The sequence below is a fragment of the Vombatus ursinus genome, unplaced genomic scaffold (assembly GCF_900497805.2).
Source record: "Vombatus ursinus unplaced genomic scaffold, bare-nosed wombat genome assembly UNPS02014801.1, whole genome shotgun sequence".
In the NCBI taxonomy this organism is placed as follows: Eukaryota; Metazoa; Chordata; class Mammalia; order Diprotodontia; family Vombatidae; genus Vombatus; species Vombatus ursinus.
This window is the reverse complement of record NW_020954579.1, coordinates 28567124-28582689: the sequence shown is the minus strand read 5'-3', so window position 1 is coordinate 28582689 and position 15566 is coordinate 28567124. Positions and strand designations below refer to the sequence as shown.

General features: G+C 40.6%; 1 protein-coding gene across 3 annotated transcripts in view; it reads right to left on the bottom strand.

Annotated features, from left to right (window-relative positions):
- CSNK1D (casein kinase 1 delta) overlaps positions 1–15263 on the bottom strand; it is a 63098-nt gene extending 47835 nt beyond the window's left edge. Inside the window, exons 1-2 of one of the 3 annotated variants that reach the window (XM_027873143.1) lie at positions 15103–15263; positions 6327–6437 (exon numbers count right to left, since the gene is read on the bottom strand). In XM_027873143.1, the coding sequence (XP_027728944.1) occupies positions 6327–6437; positions 15103–15178 (187 nt within the window). In that variant the 5' untranslated portion in view covers positions 15179–15263. The remainder of the gene's footprint in view (positions 1–6326; positions 6438–15102) is intronic. The other 2 variants (XM_027873144.1, XM_027873142.1) reach the window with 2 other exon arrangements.
- Between the last annotated feature and the right edge of the window lie 303 nt (positions 15264–15566).

Sequence of the window (15566 nt, the reverse complement as noted above, 5' to 3'; positions counted from 1 at the left end):
AAAAAGTTTAATACAGAAAGCATTGAGAAGAGTTTTAAGGAAAAAAAGAGTTCTAAGAGGAGGTCAGGTAAAAGAGCATTCTAGGAATAGAGGATAGCCAAAGCAAAGGCAATGGAGTATCATGTGAAAAGAACAGAGAGAAGGTCAATTTGTCTATGTTGAGGAGAACATGTGTCTATTGACAGAAAAGTGTGTGGTGTTAAGGTACAATGAGGATGGAAACAAAGGCTGAAGCAAAGCTGTAAAATGCTTTAAAAGATAAATGAGAGGCAACAGGGAGCCATTAGGGTTTACTGACTATGAGAATGATCTGGTCAGACTTGCAATTTGGAAAAATCACTTTGGCAGCTCTGTGAAGAATGGATTGGAAAGGCAGAGACTTGAGGCAGGAAAAATAGTCAAGAAGAAACAAGGTCTTAAACTAAGGATAATATCTGTATGAATAAAAAGAATGGGTCAAATGTGAGAGACATTTTAGTGGTAGATAAAATTTGGCAATTGATAGGACATGTAGGGTGGGGAATCAAGGATGAGGTATAAGACTGTAAACCAGGCTTCCTGGAAGGATGGTGGTACTAAGACAGAAACTGGGAAGTTAGGAAGAAAGGCAGGTGAAAATACAAGTAGGTGCCTATGGAACTTACAGTTTGATATGTCTAACAGACAATTCAAAATGCATGAGTGAAGTTCAAGAGAAAGGCTAGGGCAGTATATATATAGAGTGGGAGTCATTAGCATAGAGATGATAATTAACTCCAGAAGATCTAATGAGGTCACCAAATGAGAGACTACACCAAAAGAGGATAAAAGGGGACACAGGACAGAATGCTGGGACATACCCATAGTTAATGGCATGATGTGGATGATAAACCAGCAAAGGAGACTGAAAGAAAATCAGTCAAACAGGTTGAAGGAGCACCAAGTAAGAGAAGTGTCATGAAAACCCAGAGGAAAGAGAAGATCTGGGAGGAGAAAGAGGCAGCTGGCAGCTCAATGGATAAAGCACTACATCTGGAGTCAGAAAGACCCAAGTTCAAATCCAGGCTCAGACAGTCCCTAGCTGTGTGACCCTGAACAAGTCACTTAATCTCTGATTGCCTGACAAAATGGATCCACTGGAGAAGGAAATGGCAAGCCATGAAAACCACAAATGAGGCTACGAAGGTGAACATGGCTAAAACAACTGAACAAAAACAAAGGAGGAGAGAACGGTCAACAATGTCAAATGCCGCACAGAGGCTGAGAAGGAAGACTGAGAAAAGGCCATTAAGTTCAGCAAACAAGAGATCATAGACAATTGTGGATAGAGCAGTTTCAGATGAGTCAGAGGCCAGATTACAAAGGTTTGAGAAGCTAATGAGGAAAGCAAGTGGGGGCAATGGTTCCAAACAGCTTTTTCTACAAGTCTGGCCTCAAAAGGAAAGATACAGAATGATAGCTTGAAGGCTCTGTAAGGCTTTTTTTCAGCATAGGTGAGACTTGGGAATATTTTGCAGGAAGTATGGAAGGACCCAGTAGATAAGGGAGATTAAAGATTAGAGAGATGATGCAGGGTACAATCTGCTAAAGATAGAAGAGATGAGATCAAGAGTATAAGCAGCAGGGTTAGCCTTGGTAAGAAGACCCACCTTTTGATCAGATAGGAGAAGAGAATGATATCCAGGGGTTTTGAGAAGAAGAGGAAGCTCATGGTAAAAAGTTTCTTTAAGGTACTTAGCTGAGAGGGAGGAGGCAATAGTATGAGAAACTTGAGAAGAAAAGGTCTAGAACAGCCTCTGGGGAGTAGGATGGAGAATTAATTATAGATGAATAAAAGGAACATACTGCTGAAATGAGGGCCCAGTTGAGCCCAATTAACAAATTTATTGTGAACCTAAATACTCTGGCTGTCAACTTAAGGAACAAACCAGTGGCTCTGGGTTAAGAGAAAAGAAAAGCCAAAAAAAAGAGAGGCATAGTTGTCAATTTCCAGTATACATCTCTCAACCCTCTGGAATCCTGTTTGGCTTTCAGTAATCCTAAAGAGAAAATATAAATTGAATTTTAAAGTTTCCCAAGGCCAAGTAATCCTTTGTTTTTTAGCTGAGTAACCACCTGTTTAGAACGGAGGTTCTTAACCTGGGGTCCAAAGGTACATTTCAGGAGATATGGTGAACTTAAAAAAAAAAACAAAAAACAGACATCTTAATAGATGAAAATAGATAGGTATTTTAATATAACTGGTTTCCTTTTGTAGTCCTATGTATTTTATTTTAGGTACTTAAAGCAATTATTCTGAGAAGAGGTGCGAAAGTGCTTTACGAGATTAGCAAAGGCTTCTATGGCTCAAAAAAGATTAAGAACCCTTTGTTTAAAGCAACAGTCAGTTTAGCAGTCTCCTAGGCTTCAGAATTGCTTTTTTTCCCCTTTAGCACTAACACAAAGTGGTCAGGTCATTCGAGGGTGGTTCTTACATAATAAAGAACACCAACCCTAAGCTCCAAGTTAGGTGCTTTTGTTGTCAATTCTAGTACAAGTTGTTACACAAATGAAGCTGGCACTGGATTCCTCACTCTTGTGAGATTCTATCTTTCTGTGTCAAGCTCAAGAAGAATGCTTTACTGGTTTTTCTAAACTACTTCATGCTACACCAAAAGTATCCTGTAAGTAACTTCGGCAGGCCCCAGGGCTCAAAAGGAACTCTCTATCTTTGGCAAAGGACAATGGAATGTGCTCAGAATTCAAGTAGAAATTCATAGCTATCAAACTGTAGGCAACAATAGGTAATTTGGGTACCACAGTGGGATGAATGGAATTAACTCAAGACATGGGTTTTTAGGTAAAAGAAACATTAACTCAACTAGCTAAGAGACATGGGGTGTCAAAATGGTACAGGGGCATTATATTTTATGTTAAAAGATACTGTAAAGCAGGCTAAATTTATGTTAAAACATTCCTGTTAATACCACACAAATTTGCTACCAAAAACATTAACAGAAGCCTTGAAATGCTTGACGGTTTTTATGACATAAAATTCCTAAGACACTTATCAAAAGGGTGAAACATCGATCCTAACTTCTCATTTGATTACAGACACTGTATTTTAGGATTAGAATAAGTCAAGGTCAAGCTTCCGTGAAGTACTGGGAATGTCTCCCTCCTCACCCCCAAAACTTGGATGGACAACGAAAAGTACAAAAATTATCTTTGAATAGTGGTTACTTTTTAAAGATTTCTCCTAAAAGGTACAATGCTCATTTTTCAGGTTTCCAATGTTCAACATAAATCCTTGGACAAAACAGACACACAGTCCTTGCTGAGACTGGTGCTTCATACAAGCCACTTTGCCAGGTAAATAGATAAACATACCACACACATAACTCTTTAAGGTATTGGCCATACTATTAAAACTCCCCATTGTTCTACCACTGGTCCACTACTTTGACATCACCATTATACTCAACTGAATCTCATATCTCATTCCTCTCCAGGTTCTACTCTGAATTTCCTCCTCTACCATGCCCCTAACTCTTCATCCTGCAACCTTATTCCAACCCTGGAGTTCATACACTAGAAGAACCCGTTACCCTTTGGCCTTCTCAGCCTCCTCCTCTAGGTGGATAGCTCTTCCAAGAACCTCCATTCCAGGAGGGTACCCAGAGCAGCCATGTCTCATTCCTCTCCAGAATGCACTAGGACCACCCTCCCCCCTTTAAAATAGGTGAGAGCCATATTTTGAAGGGCTTTAAATTCCAGCTAAGAACTTGGTATTTTATCATGCAGGCAAGAAAGACACTGATGACTTCTGAGCAGGAAAATGACAGTCTGAAGAGTGGAATGAGTATAACACCAATTTAGCAGGTAACAACTCCCACAAAAAAAGCACTTTGATGTAGGTATGGGAAGTTCCAGAATTCTACATGCCAGGCTGCCAAAGTAAAAGTTTATTGTTCATGTGACCTCCAGTCTCTCCACTTGTCAGTATTCTCCCAGGCCAACACCCCTGTCCTAGACTTTCCTCCCTTCTCAATTCTGATCCTGCAGTTAACCCATTTTCTGTCATCATCTACTCTTGTCCTCTTTGTACCCCCAAGGCACTCCCACCATCTATCTCCTTGGCTCTTACTCACATGTTGCTAGCAGAAGCTACCATACTGACTGAGCTATCCAGAAATTTGATATCTAATTTCCTCACGGGGTCCTCACCGCAGCAAAGCAATCCTTTTTTTCTTGCCTTACCGATCATCTATAACACTTACAAAAGAGTCTATTCTAAACTTTCTCTTCTGAAGCTTCCCAGACCAGCCTCGGCCCTGACTTTCTAAGCTCAAGATCTTACCTCAAATTCAACAGAAAAAATTAAGACTAGTAACTTTGAGCTCTCTCCTTTCCCTTCTCATCTCACATTCTCTTTGCATTTCAAACTTTTAAGAAGAGTTGGACCTTCACAACAAAGCCAACTCTTTTCAGGCTCTGGATCCCATCCCCTCCAGCAGGCTGTTACCACAATTAGTCTCCCTCTTTAATCTCTCCCCAACTACTAGATTATACTCTATTATTTACAAAACACATCCAGAGCTCATCATTGGACCCTACAATCTCAAACTGTTATCCTATATCTCTCTCCTCTCTTTCACAGACTAAAAAAGGGCAATCTACACTTTTTGCTCATATTTCCTCTCCTCACTTACTACTCAATCCTTGCAAAATGGCTTCTGATCTCATCACAACTGTTTTCTCTAAAGTTACCAATGATCTCTTAAACGGTCAAATCTGATGGTCTCTGCCCCCTCAATCTCCATCCTTTTTGATCTCATGAAGGATTTGACACTGCTGTCTACTCCCTCTCCTGGATTCTCTCTCCTCCCTGGGTTTTTGTGACACTACACTCTCTTGGCTCTTTTTCAACATGTCAGACTGCTCCTTCTCACTCTCCTTTGTACCGATTCACCTTTCTTACCATGCACTCTGAGGATAAACCCCAAATGCTGTGTCCAGGGCCCTTTTCTTTCTACACTCCCTCTCTTGGTGACTCTATTAGCCCCCATGGGTTAAATGATCACTTCTATGCAGATTTTGAGACCTATATATTCAGTCCTCGTTGTTCTCTAAAGGTCCAATCCCTCAGTACTTGCTACCTACCTAGTGGACATTTCCACCTGGATGCTGTATACATATGTTTTCAACATGTCCAAAACATAACACACTGTTTTCCTCTTCTTCCACACACATCACTCTTCTTCATTCCTCAATTTTCTTCAAGGGCACCAAACAGCCTCTGTGTCTCAGGTTTGGTACCTGAGTCATGTTCAATTCATTTTCCCTTACCTTACACACCTAATCAGTTGCCAAATTTACAGCATCTCTCCTCTGTTTTTCTCTCCACGCACACAGCCACTCTTCTACTGCAGGCTCTCATTACATTTCATCTGAACTATTTTAACAGCCTCAAGGCCTTTATCAGTCTTCTTGCCTCAAGTCTCTCCACTCTCCAAACCCTACCAAAGCAATATTCCTAAAGCACAGATCTAACATGTCACTACACTGCTCAAAAACTCCAGCAGCTACTTATAACTTCTAGAATCAAATATAAACTACTCTGACAATTAAATTCTTTCACAATCTGACTCCAACTTATCTTCTAGGCTTATAAATTATTCTCTTCCATACACTTATCTGTATAACCAAACTAGCCTCACATACAACATTCTATTTCCCATCTCTATGTTACAGGCTTTCCTCTCACGTCTTCAAGACACTCCCTCCTCATTCTTAGAATTCTTCATTTCCCTGAAATCTCAACTCAAATGCTACTTCCCAATTATTATTTCTTTTGCCCCAAATTTCCATTTATGTCATCTTCATCCAATAAAATATAAGCTCCTTGAGGGTAACATCTACTTTATTTTTGTCCATGAAGCCAGAGTGTTTGGCACAAAGTAGGCACTTAATAAATGCTTACTGAAAGAATGACATGCTGATTTTTCACACAGTAATCCAGGTATAAAAGAAACTGCAATAGCTTGGTAATTTCATAAAATGTTAGAGCTATCAAACCCCTCTTTAGAATAAGGAAACTGATACCCATGAAAGGTTAAACGATTTGCACAAGATCACACAACTAGTTCGTGGCAGATTTGGGACTATTAACCCAAGCTGCCTACCTTTCAGTACAATGTTCTTTCTATTGTGTTTTGAGATCTCCCTAATAAAAATACAGGGTAGGAAAAAATGTTATTTTTATCTTGGGACCTCTTTTCCCTCATCCCAAAGCTTAACTCTACAGCCTATGGGAAAATGCCCTTTCACAAAAGTTCAATTTTCTTCTTCATTGTATTTGGTCATACCTCCTCCCTGCATCATTTTGTAGATTTTGCTCTCAATATGGAGCTGAGGGTGTTTGGTTTTGACACATTCGAGCTTGATGGCAACTTCTTCTCCTGCAGCAATGTCAGTACCTAATGGGAAAAAAAAAGTTATAATAATTAGTTGCCTGGGTGTAATGTACTAGGAGAGGGCACTTTTTGCTAATTTCTGTCAACTGAGGTTTTTTTTTAATACTAAATTATAGAAATTTTTATTACTTTTCTATTTTTTAAGACTTTCAGATCTGGTTTAAAAAAGATAAAGTTTTCCAAATACGATAAAAACTCTTCCTTGTAATCCATTTAGGTTAGTATTTATTAGTAACACTAAACCATGTGGTTTTTTATCATAGAGATAAAACTAATATATTTTTCTCTTCTGACTATTCTTTAGCCAACCTAGATTAGTGTATTATCATGTTCAACCAACTAAGGTATTCTTTCTAATAGTTACATGGCAATTATGGCTATCTATGTCCTCCTGTAACATGTTACTTCATTTACCACTACTGTCCTTTCTATAAATAGGACAAGTGTCCTTGTATTTAGAACCATTTTTCTAGTAGTGAGGTTGAGTTTTCAATGGATCCACCCAAACAATCTGAAGTTGATCACCCAAGAATCTATCAGCATATGCTAAATGTCAAAATGTCTGGAATGTTATAAACATAACGCTAATGAAGCCAAAGGTTCAATTTCCAAACATATCTGAAGCCTGTTTAATAGACAATGACAGCATCTTAAACCTCTACCAGGAACCCTGAAAACATGTGCTACTGGTCACAAAGGAAGACTAGGCAAGAGTACAAATACCCAATGCTAATGCAAACCTTAAACTTTTATGGGGAAAAAAAATCCCAGGTGTACTAGTAGCATAAAACCCTTATATAAAGAGTAAGATCCTTTGACCTCTCAGATAAGGCAAAAGCACCTCTTGGTCCAGGGGGCAGCTAGGCGGTACAGTAGATAGAGTGCCAAGGCCTGAAGTCAGGAAGACTCATCTTCCTGAGTTCAAATCTGGCCTCAGACATTTTCTAGCTGTGTGACCCTGGGCAAGTCACTTAACCCTGTTTGCCTTAGTTTCAGCTGTAATATAACCTGGAGAAGGAAAAGGCAAACCACTCCAGTATCTATGCCAAGAAAATCCCAAATGGGGGCAGCTAGGTGGCGAAGTGGGTAGAGCACCGGCCCTGAAGTCAGGAGGACCTGAGTTCAAATCTGGCCTCAGACACTTGACACTTACTAGCTGCGTGACCCTGGGCAAGTCACTTAATCCTGACTGCCTCACCAAAAAGCAAAACAAAAAACAAAAAACCAACCTGTGGGAAGACATGCTGTTTCAAAAGGATACAGCAAGAAGAAATGTTATTATTTTCTATTTTCTAAGTATTTTGAGCTCCTAAGAAGAAAGGTGCTACTAACAATAATCTGGGTTGCAAGAAAAGCTACCCCTCTGACAATCCGCATGTCATATAACTTAGTCACATCCAAGAAACACTTAAAGAATCTGAGTCATGCCTTGTCTGCCTGAACTGTTCTAAGACAGTTTACTTCTAGTAAAATAGGACTTTTGGTCACTTATGAAAAATGAATCACTGCTCCCCTCTCAAGAATGACCATCTTTTTATTATTACTAATAGACTATTTGTTGTTCAAGAAATTAATTTACCGTTCAGCATGAGCCATTTTGAACATTCTCATTAGAAAACCATATAGCGTATTCAATACTGACTAATGCAATTAGGACAATACACATATGAATTCAGTGGCTTTCCCAAAATTCTACTGAAAATGAATTCACTAATTCAGTTAAGGAATACTACGAGTGATATTAATTGCATGATGTTATGACCAATCTGCTAAACTTTTCTAAGAAGCAGAGACAAACCTATGAAACTTTTCTTCTTTGTATAAACTTGTCAGTACAACATCACTTAGCAGCTGGCAGGAACTCCATGACAGGACAGCTGTACAACAGCACAATCAGACTTTCCAAGGCCTGTCATCCTTGCAGGTGCTCATTTGATAGACACAGTACAACGTTCCTTAGACTATTTCTGCTGTGTAAGAATTAACTTCTGCAATAGCAGTTTTTTATCCCTTCTGCTGAGCCCAAGGAACCATAGGTTTTGCGAGCAAACAGAGACACTCCCAACTAGTCTAACACACAGCCTGGGAGCTGGCCTTATACTGCTTGACCTATAGATGGAAGGGATATCCTGCTCTCATGACTGGCTAAAGGGAAACAGGGGGACAAGTATTATGTGCCACACAGACGTAATAGCAGGATCTGTCCTGCACTGTTCCCTCTGGGTAGCTCATCTCCCGTGGGGCAGGCATGTCAACTGCAGCAGCCGTACTTCAATGAATTCCTTGGCTCTCAGATGTCACATATGCAACCACCTATGCGCATCACTAAGATTCTTATTTTTGGTTAGTGAATCCCTTCCACAGTATAAGTCTAACAATATTCCACCAAGGCTAGATATTTTAAACTAAGACTAAGCTTTAAATATGTTCAGTTCATTAATATATGAACATTGAATATAGATTTTTCTACACAAGACTGTATGTCGCTATGTTTGTTGACTGTACCTAGCACATGGGTTTCTGTGATCAATAACTTTGGCTCTTACTCAAGCCATCACTTAAACTTTCAAGGTAAACAGGATGTTAACTCCCCAGAAGAACATAGAGAAATAATCTCGATATCTAAAACAATTGATTACTGTTCTGAAAGGAAATTTTGGCAAAAAATACTGAGGCATTGAGGAAAACAAATGTCAACTCCCCAAGTGCAGGACTGTTTCATTTCTTTCTTTGTATCCCCAGTGCCTGGCACATAGATGTTTAATAAATGCTTGCTGATTATCTAGGTTCCACTAAAATTCCACTCCAGTGTATTGTCATCTATTGCATGGATGTGACCTTGGATTCTAGAAGGCTTTGCCAGCAAAGTATAAAGTATGACAAGACTAAAGTTAAAACCAAGTTAAAACAGTTTCATGTAGGGGATGGGCCAAAAACTTTAAGTTCTGCTGCCTGAGGACCAGCCTAGCTAAATTTGGAGAGCCCCATCAGTTGATTTGTGATGAATTTTCAATGACAACAACTCAAAAAGACTATCTACTAAGGTACAACAGGTTCACAAATATCTTCGATGACAAAATTCTTTTAAATATTTAAAGAAACAGGCGGACATAGCTACTAACTCTAACATTAAGATATGAGAATATATCAAGTAATAATACCCCCAAAACCATCTTAACAATGCTATTACCAGAGGTTCTATTAACTCACATGGTGACACATGCGGTACTAAAAAAAGATGTCAAAACCTGGAAGAAATATTGGTAAGAGGATCCTGGACAAATATTCACATATAATGAAAATTTCTAAATTGCTATGGATACATGCTTTCCAGAGGAGCTACAGACAATACTTTTTAAAAAAAGTTCTTGCTTTCATTATCTATCAGGCACTATCACCAGCAACTAGACCTAAATGCCACATTTCAGCCAGAGGACAGGACACCAGATACATAAAACCATTCCCTTACCACTTAAGACATGACAAAGGGGTTATGTTAAATTTTGACCCGATTATACTCCACAAAACGCATGACAATTGTGAAATGCTCCCAGCCTGTACTTTTGTGTGAAGTTTTATAATAAGATTCAGGTTTTAGACCTGAACCTTGAGGGTGAACTTAGAAACCAGCTCTCTTAGGTCCAGTCAAGAAGGTACTCCACAACCCAGATAATGAATGATCTAGGAATTTTGCCTGGGGTAAATGTCATAGTAAAGAAGCAGCAAAATGGTCTATCATCTGTTAGAGGGCAACTTTTGGATACAACACTTCTGGGTCAGTGCAAACAAATTTAACTGAACTACACTCTGGTATGCCTTGATATACCGTTGAAAACTACAAGTTCTTCAAAATTCAGTAAGTCATACTGTCCTGGTAGTGGGAAAAGCAAATCCTAAGTCTGAGAAGACATTAATGTCTTCTCAGTCCCATTTCTTGGCTCATCTTCACCATTAGGACAGAGAATGAGTAGTTAACAGTCCTTTCATATGACTGAACCAGCACAGTTGGCTGCATCAATAAAGCAAGACTGTACTTGCTCATGTCGTTCCACTATCATGTTCTGAAAAGAAAGCTCGATGAACTAGAGGACAGCTTTTTCCTCCAATGAAACTATCAAACATCAGAAAGAATGAGATGTTAGGTGGAAACTATGCATCTAAACCACCTATCACCAACCAAAAGAAACAAACAAACAATCTCCATACGTAATCCCTTGTAACTGCAATAGTCCCTTCTTAGTTAGGCCCAGGTAAACTGCAATAGCCTTCTCTCTGCTACTGTGATTGTTAGAAATTATCTTAGTTATGAATATATTACTAAAATATTCTCTGATCCAGTCCAGTAGGTGGCACTTAGAGCTACAGATTCAGAGTCAGGAAGACCAGAGTTCAAATTCAGTCTCAGACAGACCAGCTGTGTGATCCTGGGCAAGTTGTTTAACTTGCCTGCCTCAGTTATCTCATTTCTAAAACAAGGATAAGAATAGCACCTACCTCGCAGGGTGGTTGTGAGGATAAAATGAGATAATATTTGTAAAATACTTTGCAAATCTTAAAAGTGCTAGTTAAAAATCTTAATAATAATAGTAATAATAATTCATTTCCTCCTCAATTGTCTGTACTAACGCAATAAAACAGAAGTACAGGGACCATCTCATTTTTTTCTTTTTGTATCCACAATGCTAGCCACAGTGCTTGGCACAAAAAAGAGGGCTTCAATTTTTCTTTGCATTTATTCAATAACACAGAACATTAGATAATCCTTAAGGTCGCTCATATTTGCATTTGAGATTTTTTTTCTTCTTTGGTACAGACCAGTAATTTCACTGGTGATTTCACTGGCATAAGGCACTTGCCAAGGGGAAAGTCCTTCTACTAACGCAGATTAACGACTTGTTCTGCAATTTATGATTTTAGAAAACTGCTCAGAGCATGGTGAAATGACTAGCCTAGGATCACACTGACTGTATGTGCCAGAATGTGTCAGCACCCAAAACTTTGGATTCCTCAAGGTTTGTATTACCTCTCAATAGACCCATTCTGTGGTAGTATTATGGGAAACTTACCTTTTCACCCATGTTTTCCTTAAATTACTGCTAAAGAGTTTCCACTTGATTGTGGGGATGGGGTGGCCTGGAAGAATGCAACATATGAGGAGGAAAGCAACTGCTGTGGATAATACACATATCAGTAATCTATAATTAATAGTAGGGGAAAAGACATCCAAACACTTAAGCTGAAAAAGGCTAGAAAATATCACATACTTAAAGGCCACCAAAAAATTGCTGACAAAATTAAATCAAGTCCCACACAGGTAAGATTTTGTCTATGATTACTATAAAATCAGAAAAACAATCCAAATAGATTCTTAGAACCCAGGTTCACAAAGAAAAGCTAACCTACAATACAATGAACCAGGCCTCTGACCCCAACACAAGGTTCTGAAAGATCCTGTTTCCAGGTAAGGGGATTAGCGTGGCTAATAGCTGGTCTACTGCTGCCTAGGATCCAGAAGCCAAGGTTAAACAGTTGCCAAAATCCATTTTTCTATAAATATGCCAAACAGCTTGCATTTACCCAGTACACTCTGCTTCCAAAGCACTGCTGAGAATGCACCAGCTGACTACTTAGATATAAATATTTAAATACTACCACCCAACTATAATGCAGCGTTATGGTTATAAAATTTGCTCAAGTGAGTAGTGCAAAAGTTTCTTTCAAAGAGCCACAGAGCCTAAAAAGAGGGGTCGTTCTCCAGGCTTACCAGGAACAAAGAAATATCATCTTCTGTTTGTCTTCATTTTATAAACTACCTCAACTTTTGTAATACTATTTTAATGTTTACAAGACCCTCAATTCCTTTTCCTGAGTTTGGGGGGGTAGGGGTGGTGGAGAACCACCCAGAAAAGGGGAAAAGAAGTCTTCACAGCAATGAGCACAAAGCAGAGCTATTATTGAAATTCAAAATGATTTTCCCCTCGATGATATATAACTAAGCAAAATCCTAAACTACTCAATACAGAGATCACCTTAATCTTTAAATTTGTACACTGTTTTTCCAAGAACATGCCAGAATGGAGTTACTTGTGAAAAACACAATTTCTCTAAGAAAAACTGGGGGGAAAAAGTTATATATATTTTTAAGTTTCACACTTTCTGCCAGATTCAAGTGTTATGTGTTGCTCATATCTATTCCACTCACACTTAGGCTGAAACAACATATCACATTTATCCAAAAGGTAGCTTTTCCAGAGAAAATGATCAACTACAAACTTACCTTATACATTTTACTAGTCAAAGGATTGTTTCCAGAGTACAGAACTCTCGGGTATAGCCTCTAGTTTTGCTAATGACTAATTCTATATAACTTGCCACCAATTATTTAGCCTGAGTTTCTTTCCTATCTTTAAAGGGAGGGTAAACACTGATCAGCACAGCATGAAGACCAGTTTAAATTAATTTTATCTTTGAGCACTTGAAAGTGTATATATACAAATTTCATCAACTAAAGGTTACAAAAACAATAGCATTGATTTCACAGGCTTTCCAATTCAAGGTATATCCTTTTAGTACTAGACAATCCTATTTGTGATCATTCTTAACATTCCTAGAGAATTTGAGTTACCTAAAATTCTTCCCCTCCACCTTCCCCACCAAAATTGATGGCAAAACTTATCTATCCATAGCCATTTTAAGCAGAAGAAACTGGGACCCAGGAAGGCTTTTCAGTCACTTACCCAAGTCACTGTGGGGTTGGATATAGCACCCTGGGCCTCTACTTTCTCCACTTATTACTCTAATCATGGTTGCTACTGTTGTAAAGTTTTATGTTTAGTAGGAAAAATAGGAACTGAAGCAAGAACGTATCTGTAACAAGGTTGCTGTAGGAACTGCAACTGTGGAATTTCCAGATTTTTGACTAGTGTAGTTCTCCACCTCCACACTGCATTAGCGTTGTTTTGACATTTTCCCCCACGAGTACAAAACACATGGATTAGGGAACACATGGGGATCCCAAAGAGAGCAGTAAGATGGGGCTGTAGAGTCTTCTGAAAGCCACATGGTCTTTGTTTATTTTTGGACAACACAGTGGAGAGGTAGCAAAAGCCCTACCCTTTTCTCTCTAAAAAGCAGAGACATAGTTAACAGTAATCTGATCACCAGTCTCTTAGATCTTCCACTGGAAACGCAAAGATTTCCTTTGGTGCACTGTGTTACACCATACCAGGTAACTAAGAACACAAGCTCTCTCAGATACTTAGTTACTGACAATTGCATTATAGCAAATATAGCCATCCATTACAATAAATACCTCCTCAGAATACTATATCTAAAAAAAACAAAACGTAATAGTTATTTGAACTCAAATCCACAGCACTATAGACACAAAAATGTATTTCTTCAGACTCTTAACCATATTAATTTCAGGAAGCAATGTATTTCTAACTCTTCTAACTTTCATCCCTTAACTTCAAAGCCAAAGGAAACAACCTGGTATACAGGAAAGAGATACTAGTCTGAGAGTCAGAAACGGGTTCTAGTTCAAGCTCTGTCATGAATAAGCTTATGTGACCTTGAACAAGTAGACAAACCTTTCTGGGACCTCAGTTTCCTAAGCTATAAAAAAGGGGGAGGGGGGGAAGAGCTAGACTGCTTAGGGTAACTTCCACCTCTAACATTCACTCTAATAAAATCCAGTTGCCTCCCTTCTCCCAAGGGAATAAGTTTTATTGATGAAGTTTAAATTAACCTTCCTCTTGTGTTAAAATCTTTCCAAAGAAAATATTTTGGGGACTCAAAAAAGTCCTATCTAGAATCAGGAAAAACTTAACATCAGACCTCCACCATCCCTAAACCCAATCACTTCAGGTCCCTGATTCCTCAAGCCAATGATTTGGTCTCCTAGGGCAGGGCCAGAATTTGATTGGGGGTGGGAGGGTGGGGGGAGGGAAGAGGTGGGGAGTTGAGAGCAGGACAGATGGTCTGAATGGTTAGAACCTAAATCTACAACAGTGTGGCTTAGATCCTACCCAAGGATTCACCAGATAAGTAAATAATTCACCCTCATTCACTCTCGAAAAGGGGCTAAAGTAATTAAAAGCATCCCAGGACAGGACACTGAAAAAGTCTCATACCTTCCAAATTCAGAGACTGCCGCCCACCCCCCCACCCCCCACCCCCACCCCCCGGCCATTAATTAATGGAGACGCCAAAACCAAAGTCCAATCCCACCAGGTTTTCCCAGCCAGGTGTCAGCAAGTCAAGGTGGTCTAGACTCGAGTTCGATTTCACCCACAGAGCCAGAGACAGACACCGAAGGGTATTAGGACTGAGTCCAGGCTGTAGCTCAACAAAGGTCCAGGGGTAGGGTGGGGTGTTTTGTCCAGGCTAAGGGAGAGCAGCTAAGGTACACAACGGCAATCTGAGAAAACCAGGATAGAGGGGGTAATAGGGGGAGAGCATCCCCGGGTGATAAAGGGCTATAGTGGTCCGGGAAGACTAGCGGAAGCGACGAAAGGGCAGGAGCTGGGGCGGGGGTGGGGTGTCAGTGCGGGGCTGGGGGTAGGGGGAGGAAGGAAAGCCGGTGTGGGGGGAGCAGTATATAAGGGGGGGGTTCGCTGCAGGAGGAGGGACGGGGTGGGGGAGGGGACAGGGTTTCAATCCTCACCGAGATAGATGTCTCCAAAGGAGCCGCTGCCGATCTTTCGGCCCAGCCGGTACCTGTTCCCAACTCTCAGCTCCATGACGGCGGTGGCTTCGGCTCCGGCCTGGTTCGCTCCCTCCCCTCCCGACCGCTTCCTGGGTCTGCGCTCCGGGGGAGGCGGCGCCGCTGCTGCCGCTAATGCGGGTCCGGCTCCCGGCTCCGCCCCCCTCACGGCCCCGCTTTCACCATCGCTTTCCGGCCGCCCCGCCGCTCCCAGCGCCTCAATATGGGGCGGATGGGACAGTCCGAGCGCCGCCGCCCCTGCTCCGGCCCCCGCCGGCCCTGTTCGCCCTCTCCCCACCACGGATGGACTCGGATCTTCCGGGCCTAAATCCCCCTTCAGCCGCCTAAAGGAGCCGCCGCCATCGCGCTGTGACGTCACTTCCCCTAGCAACCCGGCGGGGCGGGGTCCGCGCTGCTCTGGGGAC